This window comes from Morchella sextelata (assembly GCF_020137385.1).
Source record: "Morchella sextelata strain SCLS chromosome Unknown scls_2, whole genome shotgun sequence".
NCBI classification, from domain to species: Eukaryota; Fungi; Ascomycota; class Pezizomycetes; order Pezizales; family Morchellaceae; genus Morchella; species Morchella sextelata.
The window spans coordinates 941,884-959,464 of NW_025408617.1; the positions used below are offsets into that span (position 1 = coordinate 941,884).

Consider the following 17,581-nt stretch of genomic DNA (forward strand, 5'->3'; position numbering starts at 1 on the left):
TCGTTCGAGTAATTCGGCCGCTGCCTCACAACGTGACAGCTCGCAGTTTGTACCCCCCCCCCCATGTTCTCTTCCAAAGGCCCCTGCCCGCTGACATGGAAGGATGGCTGTAGGACCCAAGACCCCTCAAAAATTGTCGGGGCTGCTTATTCTCATGCAGACATGTTGAAATTTGAGTCACTGTAATGCTTCCTCTCCGTTAGCTATCTTAAAAATATCACTCATCTCACTACTAGATTAGCTCCGTGCGGCCCAAGACTCCACCGCCTTCTATACCATCCCCTCCACTTCCTACCCCAACTCATCGACCTGGGAGAAACTTTACAGATTTCATGTCTCAAACGGATGATGATTGGGACGCAGACGTGAAAGATGAGACTGCAGATGATTTTCTCCAGCAGAAGACAAAGCCTCCACGGTCCATCGAGCACCGACCGGCTGTCAGCTCTAAGCTCAGTGGTAATGGCAGCTCTACAGATCTTTCCCGAGCACCAACGTATCCCAGTACTCGCAGGAAAGACACTCAGGGACTGAAACCGCAGTTCGAGGGTTTAGTTAGGGGTGAGTCCGTAATTCCTTCACAAAAAGTACGGAACCAATTCCTGGGACAATAAGCTAAAGGCTCTATCCTTTGAATAAGCAAAGACCCTGGTAATTCCCTGCATATGATATATCACCCAACCTTATCTGCCGACACCCACACAGAGGCCGAGATTGAGAGACTTAACTCTCGTATCAAACGTATAAATAAGTTTAAGCGTATACTCCAATCCTCAACTGTCGATTTGAATGAATTGCGCGAGATATCCTGGAATGGCATTCCAGATGAATTGCGGCCCATGGCGTGGCAAATGTTGCTTGGCTATCTGCCTGCAAATAGTGATAGACGGATAAACACCTTGGAACGAAAGAGAAAGGAGTTTATAGATGGTGTCAAACAGGCTTTTGTGAGAGGTACTGCTGGTCTAGATCAGACTATCTGGCACCAAATATCCATTGATGTGCCCAGAACGAACCCACACATCCCACTTTATGGTTTCGAGACAACCCAGAGGTCATTAGAGCGGATATTATACGTTTGGGCGATACGACATCCAGCTAGTGGTTACGTTCAAGGGATAAATGACCTCGTGACGCCATTTTTTCAGGTTTTCCTTTCTGCCTATATTGGTACTACTCATTCCTTGGAGTATTTGGTCGCTCTATCTCTAACATTCAAATAGACGGAGAAGTGGAGACGTTCAATCCCAACTCCTTGCCTAAAGAGGTCCTAGACGTTGTCGAGGCGGACTCTTTCTGGTGCCTGACCAAGCTCCTGGATGGTATTCAGGATAATTATATACATACGCAGCCTGGTATCCAGCGACAAGTCGCTGGTCTACGGGACTTGGTGCAGCGAATTGATAACTCGTTGACAAAGCACCTTGCTGAGCAAGGAGTCGAGTTTATTCAATTCAGTTTCAGATGGATGAATTGTATGTTGATGAGGGAGCTTAGCGTAAAGAACACCATCAGAATGTGGGATACTTATATGGTAAATTTGCGGATACTCCTGTCGGCGATTTTATTAGGAGTATCACTAATAAACATGCGGGAGGATAGGCAGAAGGACAAGCAGGATTCTCGGAGTTCCATCTCTATGTTTGCGCAGCGTTTTTAGTCAAATGGTCTGAACCGCTTCAGAAAATGGACTTCCAGGAAACTATGATGTTTCTCCAGGCTCTCCCGACGCAGAACTGGGGGGAGAAGGAGATGGAGATACTTTTAAGTGAAGCGTGAGCGGAACTCCTTCGCCTAAAACTTGCAAACCCACCTAACCCTTGATCGTACTACAGGTTTCTATGGCAGAGTTTGTTCCGTAACTCAAGTGCTCATCTTCGGCAAGGCGGGGCAGCCCACGTACCGACTATCAACTTATAGCGGAACTGTGGATCGATGCTCATGTATTTACAGCTATTACTCTAGGGTTCAATAGTTTTTCTAGGATTTTACTTTATATTCTACACATGCACATCTCTGGATCCCTAAACCAAGGACCGAGTAGTAGATATCTCCCAGGTTTATAATTTCTCTGCGCTTTTTTTTTTCTTTTTTTTTTTCTCAATTGCACTGCGTATCTTGTTTTCATGTGCTATCTTCTTCTAGCAGCGGGCGTTTACACAATCTTTAAATCTTTTTAATGCATGACAAGCTTGACATATTTCCTGTTTGGTAAATAAATTGTTCTGGAGGCTCTGCGGGAATAAATTAAGCAACCTTAACCATACCCACCCCACTCATGCATCTCCAAAACGGTACCGAGGTACGGGTACGATAAGAATAGATACCCGGGCGTCTAAAAGAACCGTTTTTAATTTGCATTGTTGAAACAATACACCGTAATCACGTTAATTGCTACATTATAATCCCCGAGAGTTATTATAAAACAAAAATGCGATATGAGATTCCGATCACGAGTTTTCGGGATATTCGTCCGCAAATGGGGGTAGATTGATGCACAGAAAGGGAGAGGAGGAGTACCACGTAGCACTAATCCCGACCACAAGATTCACTTTCGGGAGGTGGGCTACTAGCAGAGACACACAACATACCACCATCTGAATCGTAAGTATATTTCATGTACTTGGGTACTTGATGAGAAACACGTAGAATTTGGGGATTAAAGACCGTACGGCCGGGAATACTATACCATAGTCCGGCGATGCTGCCCCCCCATAATACAGGAATTAAATTTGTATGGGAGATCTATTATTTGATAAGAGAGATAACAGGATCTGTTAGTAAAGCCACACACAATTGCTTTTTTTTTTTGGGGGGGGGGGGCAGCAGACGAAGGGATAGGTACAGTCGTTCACGAAGTGAGGACGAACACTGGGTGAAGACGAACCAGGACTCTTAATATGGCAAGAAACAGCCAAGCTGCCAAAGCGATCTTTCCCATCGTCCAAAAATCCCTGTTCGTCTACACCCAGTGTTCGTCCTCACCCTGTGAACGACTGTAGCTTTCTTTTTTTGAAGGCAGCACAAGTCCACGAGTGATAATCCGTGACCCGGAACATGCCGCCTGCTTATATTAGAATTTAGAGCTTACTCTGCATGGCCTAGAGTACTAAAGTACAGTCGTCCGCCGATATAACGAACGTGCATATTCCAAAGTTTTCCGTTCGATACAGTAGATTATTCGGTATAGCAGGCAAGTTTCTATGTGAAATTTAGATTCGGATCACCGAAACCCGTTCGTTATAGCAAATTTGTGGCTTTTTTGGCATTCGTTATATCGGCGAACGACTGTACTGCCTCGCCAGAAAGGGCAGTCTTAGGTAATCCTCCAATTATTATCAATATCGTCAATAGGCAACCATTGTTGGTGGGTACGATACTGATGACTATCGCGATAGCTGTGTTTCAGCGCAGGACCGTCAGGAGTTTGGTATGATTGATTCTCGTCAACCGAACTGACACACAACCCTCCACCGGTGACCACCACCACCACCTCCTACTCTTCTTCCGCGGGCCACACGTCCCATGATTCGAAGTCTTAGACAAACCACGAGTCTGCCTAGCTGAGATTCCCGCATTCATCTGGCTATGCCTAGGGTAGAGTACTCAGATTCATGGACTCTTTTTTTTTTTACTTTCTGTGAGTGATGTCCCGACTGGCTGGGTCTGTGTAACTGATAAATCCATGGCTTTCTTTTATCCCTGTCCTTGGTTGGCTCGGCCGGTACTACTCTTGAAACCTAGTGCGGGAGAGAGACCTCGAAATAGTTACTGGAATTGTTTACGCCGTTCCCTTTAATGCCACTGAGAGAGGTACGGGTTATGGCATTGAAATATGTAGATAGATAGGTGTAGTAGGTCTCCAAAAAAGAACAAGTTAGATTTGGGTCGGTATTTACTTATTTTCTCGCTCCTCGAACAATAGCATACACAACACACACACAAACACTCACAAATTACACTATGTCTTGTACGCGCTCAGTATGTAAGTAAGAGGCAAAGAATAAAGTGAAGGGTTATGAAACTCATGAAAATAGAGAAACTAAAGAACCTAAAATATAGAGAGGCGAAAGGATACTCCTTTTTCGTACCAGTACACATGAGCCGTCGACAAGATTACAAACAATTCAGATACGACACAAAACAAAGTTCACAGTAAAATAAAATGGGTATGATAAGAACCATGGAATAACGACATCGGAGAAAAACGTAAAAAAATGTAGCCATGAGAAAGAGTAAAAAAAAACAAAAAAACACTCCAAATCACCTCTAACGAAGAAAGAAACTAAGAACAAAAAAATACACATACAAAACCCCTTTTCTTTTCTCAAAGTCGCGATCTTCGAACAGTTAATATGCATGCTTTCCCCGCCAGCCGTTGTCGATTATTTCCATCTCAATAGTCTGATGTACCCATGCTATGACGAATAAACCAATCTTCCTTCGCGCCTTGTTTATTTTTTTCAATGAAAAGTAGGAGATTTAGAAATAGAAATACTTATAAGAAGCAAAAGACAAATGAAACCGATCCAGCACCAGAGAAAAGACAAAAACAGAAGAACACCCACTTATTCAAATCACCACCCCCACAGACCAAGCCATAAAAAATAAAAGAAAGAAGAACACCCCCAGACCTATTTATCCGTTCGTATATCGTCATCGTGAAATTCATTATTGTTCTTTAAATTCGTCTTCAGCAACCCGTCCGGATGAACTATCACGGAAGCCCCGATTGGCGCTGTCCTGACCCTTCCGCTCAACGGCAGCTGATATCTCAGCACACCCCTAACGATCAATTCAAAGGGGTGTTGCAAGACTCTTTCCCATCTCTCTGTTCCGCCTTCTTCGGTTTTGTTTCCGGGCTTAGCTAACCTCAATTCACCAACTGAAATCGTTGTTTTGTGCCGGAGTGGGGAAGGTTCAAAGGTGAGTGCCGAGTCGAAGCTGTAGATCCGTCCAAGAAGCATGGTTTGCCGGTCCCCTCCTTCAGGGAGATCTTCAGGGGGGTCAGTTCCCTCATCGACGTTACCGTTCGGATGGGCTCTAATCGAGAGCTGGGAGCTGTATCCCCTCTGCGAAATGATGATTTCTTCTGTCCTGCCCTTCCTCCCTCTGCCTCCCCACCAACTCCGCTTACCATCATCCGCATCACCGTCACCGTCACCACTCCCATCTCCATCTCCATCTCCATCTCCTCCCCCTTCTCCAGGTTCCTCTCCATCTTTCCCTTTCCTGTCACCCACATAAGAACTCTTCGCAAATAGGTTGACGTCCATATTTCCAACGGTAACCGGGATCGCGTTAGGGTTGATAGCTTCAACAACCAGATCGAGCATGATTTCTTGTTTCGATACTAGAACTCCTGTCACGTTAAGAACTCTTACTTCCAATAGTGCCTTTGTAGTTGCAAACAGGAATCCCCCGACACCAGTCATGATCAAAATCACGGCGGCAACGGCAACTATACATCCGATATATGTCCTGAGGCAGCCTCTGGTACGGTGTTGTTGGATATAATCCTGTTGTAGAAGTGATCCACTGTTAGGTCTGTGAGGACGATCCCTGTCGCGGCGACGGCCCGACCGTCCAGTGGGTGACATAAGCGGTGCTCTTTCATCAAAGCCTGCCTCTACATCTGCCTCATATGATTGTATGGCGCGAGGAATCCTCTTTTGGGCGTTACTGTTTCGATATGCGGAGCCATTTAGCGGGGTACTAGAGTGTGATGATGTTTTTGATGAATTGTGCTGTCCAGCAAGAGAGTGTCGTGATCCTTTGCGAGATGGGTGATGATGAAACGGAGATTCCTCGGCTAGTATTGCCCTGTGTCCATTCTGGTTCCTAGTATTTCCATTCTCCCTGTCCTTTCCGCTCATCATTGCTTCACCGGCCCTTGAGCTGCTACTCCCAGCGCTTCTTTCATTTCCAACCCCATCTCCGGCAGGCACTTCGTTCCCTAGGTTGCTACTATTGTTGGAAGTATTGGCGAATTTCATCCCCTTCCCTCTACTACTCTGGTTGCCATCGATAGACGATAGCAATGGTAATCTCTGTCCTCTGGGGTCCGGTCCTCCTTGTATTGATGTGGCACTCGGTGTTCGGGAGTGGTGAAATCCTCTTGGGCGATGATGAGAAGTTGGTGGTTCTGGAGGATTAGATTCGTAAACGAAGGTTTCCTCAGAGTCGGAGGAGTTTGCTTCATCAACAGCTTCAGCAATTTTTGCAGCAAAGATATCAGTCTTGCTAGTCACTGTGGTAGTCAAAGATAATATTAGTGATGATCTTATCCATATGTAGGGAAATACAGGGGATAACGTACGGTTACTGTTTCCTGCCCCTCCTGGCTTTCTCAACAACTTTTTGTCTTTCTTTTTCGGCTGTCGGATAGTGTCAGTGCTCTTCTTACTCCTGATGCTAGCCCCGCCTGGCATCACTCCGGCACCAAGAGCAACTTGAGGCACAGAGGTGACGGTCTCCGTCTCCACCGTCATCCTCCCGGAGAAGTTATCGGAACCCATCACTGTCGGCCGCCGACTAAACGTTTTTGATGGAGGTGGTGCCCTGGAAGTCCCATGGATGGATCTATCCTCACTCTTGTACCCAGACTCAGATTCGGATTCTGCCAGTGAGTGGGCTATTGATGAGGATATTGATGGAGCTATTGACGGGGCTCTGGAGCCACGCCCCTTGACCGTTTCGACAGAAACTTCTGATTCGCTTTCTTCATGAATTGTGTGGGTATTGTTTGATTGGCGGGCGACCAGGGCTGCCACCTGTTCTGACAACGATTTACTGGCCCCTTGGTTTGGATTGTTGGGCAAAACGCTTTCCACAACCGTCGCCAATGAGGGACTGGCGTTGCTTCTGGGAGTCTTCATGCCGGATGGTGGATTTGAATCTTCAGTATCCTCCACCGCAACTTCTTTCTCTCGCAGCGATGCTCTGGATGGTGGGAGAGAAGCTGGGGTGATAGTGGGTTCGTTCCACTTGAGGGGTGACGGGGCAGGTGACTGTGAACCCGAGGGAGGCGATCTTGACAGACCTAAACGCGATGTGCTAGGCCAATGGGATGTGTTCGGTAGTGGCCGTTGCGGACGTGGTTGCTGGAGGTCCGGCTGTTGGGAATTTCTCAACACAGCCGCAGCCGCAGCTGAGATTGAACGTATTGGAGAGGTTTCTCGTGAAGCTGCGGCGGACCTTGCAGACCTTACAGAGCCTGGTCTCCTCTTGTTGAAGTTATGTAGTGGGGGAGCCAGATTATTGTCTACGAGACCAGCAGTTGAGAGATTCCTGCGTATGGGTGAGGAGTCTCTTGAGGGTTTCTCGATGCTTGCCAACAAATCGGCGGAGTTCCTCTCGTGGGTCCTTCCCTCTCCACTAGCGGTATTGCTGCCACCTCTGGTGGTGTTGCTGGTGCTGGTGCTGTCACCTCCGCCTACGACGACCTCACCTCCACCTCCCCCGACACCTGCAGGGAGCTCTTTGTTATTTACTGCTAACCTTGTGGCCGACATGACCCGTGTAGGTATCGCGCGGGAGGGACGGGGATCGGATTCAGTATTCGCTCTCGAAAAGGTCCGCCGGAACTGAACCTGTGTGTCCAGTCTGAGTGTACGTTCGTTGTCGGGGCGGCGGACGCAAGGGAGGTCAGCGTGGCGGATGCAGGTGAGGTAGCTTGCGGAACGCCAGAGTTACTTGGGCCGGTCGAGTTCGGTCGCAGACAGCACAAACCTGACGAAAGGGCTCGAGAGAAGTGCTCTGACAGATAGCGTGGGGGTTGTAATTTGTGTGTATATGTACGTGTGCAATCACCTGAGGGACTGAATTCTTTACTTTGAATAATTTCCTTAATTTTGGATGGAAGAGTGAAAGGTCAGTAAGGAATGAGATTTTTGGGGATTCTTCTTTCTCTGTGTCTCGCGGCTGTTTGTCGTGCTTCGGGTATGTAACCAGTCAAATCCTTGCGTAGCGACGAATTAGGGAGAGTGCTTTTTTCTTTTCTTTCTTTTTCTGCTTCTTTCTGGGGAAGAAAAAAAATCTGGTTTCAAATCAAAGTTTGGAATAATTCCCCGCTCTTTTTTTCTCCTTCCAATGCCCAAAACACTTGGGATCTATTTCCTTTCCCGTTTCAATATGGAGGGGTTCTTTTTTTTCCTTCTTTTTTTTTTCTTTTCTTTCTCCAGGTGTATTTCTGTTTTACCTGCGGGCTGTCGAGTTGCAGGCGGCCAGGTGGAGAAAAAACAACCCTGAAGGAATGAATGTATGTACGATGTAGGCCAGGCAGATAGGTGGTGATACACGTAGCGGTGGCCGAAAACGTGAGCACAACTAAGTCGGACGGAAGGATAAGGACTGTTGGGATTGGCCAGCGGGTGTAGAAAGATGATTACATGGATAGCATGGCACGAACAACGGTTTACTGGATAGTGGGTAGTGGGTAGTGGGTAGTGGGGGGGGGGGGGGGGGGGGGGTGAATAAGAAGCAGAAGGTGCTGTGTGTGGACGATGATGATGATAGATAGAGGTGATGATGTGTTTCTAGGCTTGGGGGAATTGATTAAACACGACAGAAGAAGGAAGGGGTGAGTGGGAATCAAGATTAAGATGTGCGTCCCTTGTGTATCATGAGGAACAAGTTGTCTCTACTCCAAAGGTACGGTACACGTATGTATGGGGAGCATAAGTAAGATACATGTATGTTGTTAGGGATCTTTAGATATAGCCATGTGAGAAGCTACATCTCATGCAATCCTCCAAAAGTGATCATGGAGGAGGGACCTTTAATTCTGACTGACGTCTACAGCTAGGAATTCAGTGTTTGATGTTTATTATTTACCTTTACGTAGATCCATTAAAACAAATTGTAGGAGGTACAAGTATAGTAGATCAGATCAAGGTCCCTACATGTTGTACCCATTTAGGTATTGCACTAGTATTTAGCACCTCGGCTTTCTCAACGATGTTTACCTTGGTTGAATACCATACCGGTATCTCAACCGTGTATACATGTATTCAAGAATCTCGGTTTTCGATGTCCCGTTACCGGTGTTTCTGTTACGTGTTTCTGCTCTAGGGAAGACAGAAAAAAAAAATCAATTTTCTTCCATGGCCACCACCACCCTCCCTTCTCATGATCCAGGCCATCTGAATGGACAACGCAGAAGCTAGTATCACATTGATCCTTCCATTTCCCCTCTTCTCTTCTCTGTAACTGCTTCTGCTGCTGCTGCTGCTGCTGATGCTGATGCTACTACTGCCGTCCTAAACGAGATGCCGGCTTTTTCTTTTCGTTCTGAGCTGGCGGGTTTCTTTCGTCTGGTTGGCTGCACGCCCTGACACCTTTCGTCAACCGGTTTTTTTGTTTGGCCCGGTTGTTTAGCTGGGGTCCCGCGACGTCTTTGCTGATCTTGGCAAGACGAGACTAGACAGTGTAGTTAGCGTGCTCTCTTCTGAGGCCTCGCTCACCAACCGTTGCCCTCTATCATCTCTTCAGACTCCTGGCTGTGATCTGTGCTTGCTTGCCTCCTTGCTTGCTCTTCCCCCATCACCTCTCATCACTCCATCGCTTCTTCATCGCTCGGATCCGTGCCGGATATCGATGTCAGTTAACTCCCCCCGCGGCGAAATATTGAGTAATCCAAAGCATATGCGCTACATAAGGCAAGAAAAAAAAAAGTTACTGCTCTGTCCTCACTTTCTAAAGGGCAGCACCCCAATCTTCTGGGTTTCCGATCTTCTGGGTCGGGGAGTGATTGGCTGATCATAATCCGATTTCTCGCCTTAGTCTAAAGAAAAAAAAAAGAAGCCCCGGATACATACATTTGACACTGCGTGCACATGTACGATGTATGTAGGTAGAGTAACTTAACACACCCAGGATCTCGATGGTGGCTCTTCCTTCAAAATGAAAAAGGGGGGGGGAACATTTTTTTCCTCGCACCCTATAACAAAGGGGGGGGGGGGGGGGGGGGGGTGGGCTGCCTGAGTGTAAGTATCAATACAAACATCTACTTTTGTAGATGTTCAGGACAAGAACGCTACTCCTAGCGTGTATCTCACATAACGCCGCATGCCGCAGAGAACGTTCTGCGCGCACATACCACCCATGCAACTCTTCTTCTACTCTAGTTCTTGCCTTGCGGGTGCTGCTCATCGCGGCGCTCGCCACTGTGGATGTAGAGAGCATCCTTGGTTCCGGACACGCGGTGTCTGCCCGTTCATTCCTGCCAAGCTATCACGATCCGAGGTGACGGGTATCATGGAATGTGCATAATGGAGGAAAGGGGGATTTATAAACAAAAGATTGTGATAAACAAAAGAATAGATGCATATATGTGTGTTGCTGGAAAAGTATATATGTGGTGGGGTATCGCCGAGCAATGATCGAAAATACAACTATTCGGGATCGCTCCTTTCATCCTATTGGGGGTGATATGGAACTTGGACCGAACAACGCGGGAGGTTTATTTTCTATAAATAAGGCTATCCGGCATCTTTCGATTGTCGCCTTCCTGCAATTTTTAGATTATACATGTATGTACACTTACAAATATTTGTAGCGATACATGTAGCAATTGATTGGTATCATCAGTAGTAGGAACATTCCGGTAGACTAAAATTTAATTAACTAAACAGTATTCAACAACGTCGGCTCCCCGAACTCTTGTTTTTTTTCCCCACAGAGTAAAATTGCCTTGCTCATGAGGCAGGTTACGCGTCCTTAACGAGTCTTGTACATTGCGCAGGGTTGTTGTTTTTGTATCTTTTGTTTTGAGAACGACCGAAACGGTGGAATACAGATACGTATACCTAGTAGAATAGTAGACCTATCAATCCCGCAGTGCAGCTTGTCTTTGCCAATGATCAGTTGCACGCTATCAATTATTTGTAGGTACAGCCGCCGTTAGTTGTCACCTAAGGTCATGGAGAGTATGTAGTGGTTTAGGTAGGTATCTTCGTTCTCTGATCTGTAGATTATCTATTATACACCCATGTCAAAGCCTAGGCGCTCATGAAGAGTTGAAACACTATAGATTCTACGATTGCAATACTAGGGAAAGAACAAGAGTGAAACTAATCCTCGTAAATGTTTATAATTCTTTTAGCCATTCAAGCGCGCGGAGAGTGAGAGGATTTGTACTCTAGATAGCTGCAGAGACATACAACAGCAACAGCAACATTCATCGTTGTTTCAGAGGCAATTTTGTCTGCCCAGCTTGCACTTAAGCGCGATCATCACATGCATCTCTCCCATATAACTCGTCGTTCTCGAGACTTTTCTCCATCCTCAGTCTCGATTGGAAGGGTTTCCTTGCTTCCTGCATTCCCAATCCACACAGCAGAGAGAGGGAAAGGCAAGAATGGTCACTCTGAGAGAACGGAATACATCTATTCTATTACTACTTATTCGACCTCTCGCTCTCTGGGCCCTCGCTCCACACCTCCTCGTCCCCTCCTCCTCTAAACCCCACTACTCTACCTGCCTCTCCCCATCTCGGGCTCCTATTCGTGGACTCGTTATTATCTTTCTCTTTCTCTCTCCCCTCTCCCCCACAAGTATTATTATCGTACTATTCCTGTTGCTGTGCAGCATTCGAGGCTTGACCTGTTCGAAACAACTGGAATCTTATCAGTATTATCGTCGCCCTTTGACAGGACCGAAATAGTGACAGCAACGTTGAACGCAGTCTGTTTTTTTAATTCATTTATTGAGTTTCGTCTAGATATTCAGTTTTCGTCTATTTATTTTTTTTTCGCCACAGCCCATTATCTTCGACCACTGGTTCGGATGAAGTCATCTCGCGGGTTTGAACTCGATCATACATTATCACCAAAACGGGCTTTTTTCAATTTGGGAAAAGCTATTCTGCTACATGAACATTTATAAATAGCCGGGAAAGTACTTGCATATACTTTGGTGTGAAAAGAAAATTTTTTTCGATTTTTTCTTTTCTCCGTTTCTTCCGGTCGGTTGCGATTGAGAACGTTGTGGTAGTTGTCGTCGAGAGCCCTTTTTTTTTTTTTTTTTGTCCGGGGTGTGTCAAACGAAACGAAACGAAACAGCGGGTTTTGTTTGTTGTGGGGTTGTTGCTAGAGCAGAGATTCGCTTCACGTGGTCAGGTGAGGTGAGGTTGTTGTGAGTCCCCACGCGTTCGTTTGTTGTTGTGGAGTGCAGTCGTGGTTCGTGGTTCGTGAGTGTCACTGGCTGGTACGTGTGGTGAGCGAGCGAGAGAGTGCGTCAGACTTCAGTGAGCGTTAGTGGGTGGATGAGCTGTGGCTGGGTGGTTGGGGTAGACAGTCTTCAAAATCAGCAAGCAGCAGCAGCAGCAGCAGCAGCAGCAGGCAGAGAGTCAAGACAGAAGCAGAGAAGAAGAAGGAAGAGGAAGAGGAATAGCATCTGCATAAGCCTGTACAGGGTTGCACAAAGAAGAGCAGTGATTGGGTCACGGGCCAGTCTTGCAGCGCGAGTGCAGGGCTTTTTCTTCCTAGAGTCTTCGTCTTCTTCCTCTTCTTCCTGGGGTTGGGGCACTTCAACTTGCACTGGCAGTGGTAGAGCACCAGCAGTGGTGCAGTGCAGTCAGTCAGTCATCAGCCAGTGTGCTGTGGTAGAGGGTTGTTTCCTGTCTGGACCGATCGCCAATTTCTGCTTTCTCTCTCCCACTTACCACACTGTCTAAGTAGACTGTCTCTGTCCCACTCACATCACCATCCACCACTCGCTCACTCCCCGCCCCTGAAAAGGGCAAAGGACAAAAAAAGCAGCGCAACAACAGCAGCAGCACTGGCAGTGGCAGCTAACGCGTTCCTCTTCCTAGTGCCCTACCTCTTCCACAGCAGTCTGTCAACACGACTAAGCAGCATCACAGCGAATAGTGGCCGCCGTACTAAGCAACGAGCAACAAGCAACAAGTAACAGGCAACAAGCAAATAACGGGTGCAACCCTTCACACCTTGCTCCTCCTGCTGCTTCGCGACGACATCTTGCTCGTCCTCTCACATCGCGCCCTTCTCGTCCTTAACCTTACCCTCCTTCACCACCACCATTCCCACCACCAGACGCCCACACCCGCCCAGCGGCCGCGCCTTATCAACGTTTAAACTTTTTTCTCCTTCCGCTGCATTACACAACAGGCTAGCTACAGTACCTACCCCTCCCTCCCTCCCTCCCTTACTCACCATCCACCGTCCACCATCCACCACCACCATCCACCACCACCATCCACCATCCACCACCATCGATCAATTAACTCTCCCCCCCCCCCCCCCCCCCCAAATCAAAACCCCACACCACCACCACCACCACCCCCGACCCTTTTGTAAACATTCTATCGTCATCCATCAGCCGCCTCCCCCCCCCCCCCCCCATCTTCTACTACCATAACCACCGGCAATCCATCTAGTAGCCGCATCATACGCCGTTGACTTCTAATCGCAGGCGCTGCTGCGATTTGGACAGCCGCTGTATCATGGTCGCGTCTTGCTCACCCCATCGCCAGCACGGCGATATAGCAAGTTTATTTCCGCGCGCTCACTCTCGATCACCACTCATCTCTTCCCCGCCACCTGATTTACCCGTCTTGTCAGCTTTACCAACCTTCTCAGCACCTTTCACTCTCGCACTAGCAAATACCGCTGTTGCAAGAACAAGGAGTGCAACTCGCCGCCAGAGCTCTATACCTGCAACCCCCCGGGAGTCTACCTTGCTTCCGGACAGCCCTTCAAAACTTCGACCCCTCACAACTACTACACACAACAACATGAACTCAAGCGGGATGACATTGCGATCTAGCTCATCAAGCCCAGCACGCTCCACCAATACACGTGACAAGCTCGCCATTCAGAGACAGAACCGCGCAGGGATTGGTGTCGAGAACAAGGAATTGCATAAGCCAGCCAACGGAAGTCCGCTCAAACGCAGCGACGGGGCAATGAATCTCAACGATATCGGTCGGGCGTCGCCTGCTGCCAAGGGCAGATCTGTCTCTGGGCCACTCAGAATTACGAATCCTGTCTTTGGGAACTCGTCCTTTAGCTCCACAAAGTCACCGTCACCAAAACGTTACGCTACTAGAAAAAGCATGGGTAGCAGTAACCTCCTTGGCGAGAAACCGAACTTTGCAAAGACGAGGCCCCAGGCGAGGAACCAGCCTGAGTTTCTTCCTCCCGCAGATGCTGCGAAATTACGTAGGACAGGCTCGGTTGAGAATTTCTCGAAAGATTCGAAAGATTCGCCGTTTGGGAACAATGCTGATCCATTGCCCAGTGCCTCCAGCCATCCTTTCAATGGAAATGCAGCGCAGCCGTCTCGCCCGCTACCCCAGTCGAGTGATGAGGAGCCACCTACTAGCCAGGAAAGCATGGGTCTTTGCACCCCGCAGAACTATAAGCTTGCCAAACCATTTCCCGCTGCGTTCCATTCAACTGGCTTTGTTACAAAACGTGGACGTCTCGACACCGTAGGGAAGGAACATGGCCCTCAGCCAGACACACCGTGCAAGAAGCCGACTGCTCCTTTCTTTTCTCAGTCTGCAGCCCAGTCCAAAGGAACCACGGGGAAAGGCCGGGGATTAATGTCCATGTCCGATTTTGCTTCGAGCTCTTCAACCCCCGCAGGATATATCAAAGGAAGAAAATCTCTGGCAAGAAAGAATAGCACCATGAGCAACGACGACGGAGATGACCTTGGCGAATACGAACTACCCCCAACTCCTACGAAGAAGACGCATGGTAACATAAGCGCATTTTTCGCTGCGAATAAACGCTTACGGACTGATACGAGCTGTGAGTATAGTAGCTATTCTCGTCCGCAAGACGACAGCGAGCTTCCACATAAAGACACTAATAAACCCATCACAGCTGACGGGTTACATGGACGCTATGTAACCACTTCTACCTCCCCGCATACACCGAAAGATAATATAGTTCCCCCTGACCCCAGTAGTTTATCGATTTCTGGGCGTGCCAACAACGCGAGTAAAACCATTTCCCCAGCCACTCCTAGTCCAATGAAAGATTTCTTTGCCGCTTCGTCTTCGAACGTTGGCTTTGGCTCCTCCCCTCTTACCCATTCAGTACAGTCGATAGATGGCAAAACTATACAAGTGTCTGATGATTTTGTTCAGCGATTTTCTGAGGTAAAGCACATTGGATCTGGAGAGTTTTCGGAGGTTTATCAGGTCGTGGAGAGAGAAGGAGATGGGCACAAACGTCATCCGTTTATAGATTCACTCGATCCACCGCTTACGCCTCAATTGGCCACTCCTAGCCGCTCTTCTGCCTTTGGATCATCCCCCTTGAGGGCCACTGGCCCTGTGCCGAAAATGTATGCCGTCAAGAAGTCAAAGTCGGCGGTTCTCAGCAGCCATGGAAGGGCGAGACGTATGGAGGAAGTCGATATTCTCAGGGATCTTGGGGAGCATGATCACGTGATCAAGTTTGTGGAGTCTTGGGAGGAGAATGGGCACCTTTATATTCAGACTGAATACTGTGAAAATGGGGGCCTGGATAAGTTTCTGTCTCAGCATGGACACAAGGGGAGGCTGGATGAATTCCGTGTGTGGAAGGTACTTGTGGAACTCTGTTTGGTGAGTAGCACTACCAAAATAGTCCCAAATTCGTTTTGCTGACAAATATATATCTAGGGTCTCCAACATATCCACAATTCTGGATTCATGCACCTAGATCTCAAGCCTGCGAATGTTCTAATCGCCTTCAATGGAACTCTTAAAATCAGTGATTTTGGAATGGCCGCGAGGTGGCCAGCCATCCGGGGACTGGAACGCGAAGGAGACCGTGGATACATTGCACCCGAGGTCATCAACTCAGCTAAATACGATAAACCTGTTGATATCTTTGCCCTTGGCCTTACAATCATTGAGGTCGCCGGAAATGAGAACCTCCCGCCCAATGGACCTGATTGGCAGAGACTCAGAGACGGGGATATCACTGTAGCCCCAAAGCTGTCCACTAGCCGTTCTGGAGAATTTGTACACCGCGACGAGAGAGGAAACCCAGTCTCCACCGAAATACTCGAGATTATGGATACCGACAGGGCTAACGATTCTCCCCCGACCACACAATATCTCCGCTCTAAGAAGGTACCTGGCCAGCAGCCTAAAGTATCTAGAAGGCCTCGTGGCAGGGTTCTCCTTCATGACCCAAGAGACGGAGATCTTGTTTATCCACCCCAGTTCATGGCGGATAGTGGCCTTGAGAAGATTGTCGGCTGGATGATAAACGCTGATCCAAGTAAACGACCAAGGGTTTCTGATCTCTTGGAAATGAACGAATTGCGTTGGGTTCATGGAAGGAGGAGAACCCCTGCAACGATATTCGAAGGTCTATGGGGCCCGGACGATTCGGTGCTCGTCATGGAGGATGAAGTTATGGGGGTTTCTAATAGCACTGAAGTTGAGCTCTGTCGGGATGATTGGAGGATGGAGGAGGAGGAGGAGGAGATACTGTGAAGAATCTTTTGGTTCAACATCTTGGATGAATTGAGAGAATGTTTGGGCGGGGTACAAGTCCTCCTTGCCTTCGAGATTCCTTTTATTTTGGGAGGTCGAAAAGTTGTGTTTGGGGGTTTTCTACCTCTTGCTTTTCTTTTCCTTTTCCTTCTTCGTTTTTAAACTTGGGGCAAAAAAATGAGGGGCTGTACTTGATTTTTTCTTTTCTTATGAATAAGGGTGCATATTCCTGGGATTTACTTTTCCCCTCTGCCCCTCTACTAGGGGTTTTTATTTCTTTTCTGAATAGGTGTTTTTTTTTTCTTTTCTTTTGTTGGTTTTACTACTTTTTAAAGGGACTTTTTCTTTCTTTTTACACAAGATTTGTCCAAAGGGTATTATTTTTTTTTTGTACAACGGAGTTTTTTCACCCCCCATTTGGAAGATTATTTTCATCACTTTTCAGCACTGACTACTCAACGAGTTTGATATATTGTTACTTCTCTCGGGTGTTGAGGGTTATTATGACTGTCGTTTCTGTATTTATCCTGTTTGGGTTCCGGGTTATGGTCTGGTTTGGTTGGTTGGCTATATTGTTTTTTTCTTTCATGAACTATTCTCCCCTTCACTTCTAACGATCAACCCTTTTACTTTTACCTTACTTTACTACCATGATAAACCTACCTCCACTACTATTACTACTACACCCCTCCCATACTTTCACTTCTTATGATAAATATTTCTTCCCCATCGCGTTTTCTTCTTTTTTTTTTTTTTCTTTCCCTCTAAATTGTCGAGAGGTCCCTTCGGGATAAGGGCAGACAGTGCCAGGCGCAGGCAGGCACTAGGAAGATAGTTTAGTGGGTTGCTAGGTGTCAAATGGTCATGATCTGATGTGATGAATATTTTCTCCTTTTTTACTTTCTTTTTCTTTTCTTTCGACTCTTTCGTGTTTCCAGCTCTACGTAGTTGGGGACTGTAAAAGTAGTGGCTAGGCGGGAAGGCGGAGGAGGTAGATAAATCATTACATATATACAGAGCAAAAAATGGGGGGAGGGGGTAGGGGAAGAAGGTATTATGAAGATCATGATTACATCACGTTAATGATTTTTTTTCTCCTTTTTTGAAAAACTGTTT

The 17,581-nt window shown here is 47.3% G+C and overlaps 3 protein-coding genes across 3 annotated transcripts; 2 read left to right on the forward strand and 1 right to left on the reverse strand.

Moving 5' to 3' along the window:
* Nucleotides 1-332: 332 nt before the first annotated feature.
* Nucleotides 333-1,779, forward strand: H6S33_005510 (uncharacterized protein; the record flags this gene model as incomplete). Its single annotated transcript, XM_044836864.1, has 4 exons — nt 333-561; nt 706-1,170; nt 1,224-1,534; nt 1,603-1,779. 4 exons carry the CDS (start codon nt 333-335, stop codon nt 1,777-1,779), a joined length of 1,182 nt encoding a protein of 393 aa, XP_044698819.1.
* Nucleotides 1,780-4,634: 2,855 nt separating this feature from the next.
* H6S33_005511 (uncharacterized protein) lies at nt 4,635-7,514 on the reverse strand (the record flags this gene model as incomplete). Its single annotated transcript, XM_044836865.1, has 2 exons — nt 4,635-6,250; nt 6,320-7,514. 2 exons carry the CDS (start codon nt 7,512-7,514, stop codon nt 4,635-4,637), a joined length of 2,811 nt encoding a protein of 936 aa, XP_044698820.1.
* A 5,951-nt stretch (nt 7,515-13,465) lies between these two features.
* On the forward strand, nt 13,466-16,465 carry H6S33_005512 (uncharacterized protein; the record flags this gene model as incomplete). Its single annotated transcript, XM_044836866.1, has 4 exons — nt 13,466-14,780; nt 14,856-14,968; nt 15,122-15,583; nt 15,641-16,465. The coding sequence occupies 4 exons, from the start codon at nt 13,466-13,468 to the stop codon at nt 16,463-16,465; spliced, it is 2,715 nt and encodes a 904-aa protein (XP_044698821.1).
* Between the last annotated feature and the right edge of the window lie 1,116 nt (nt 16,466-17,581).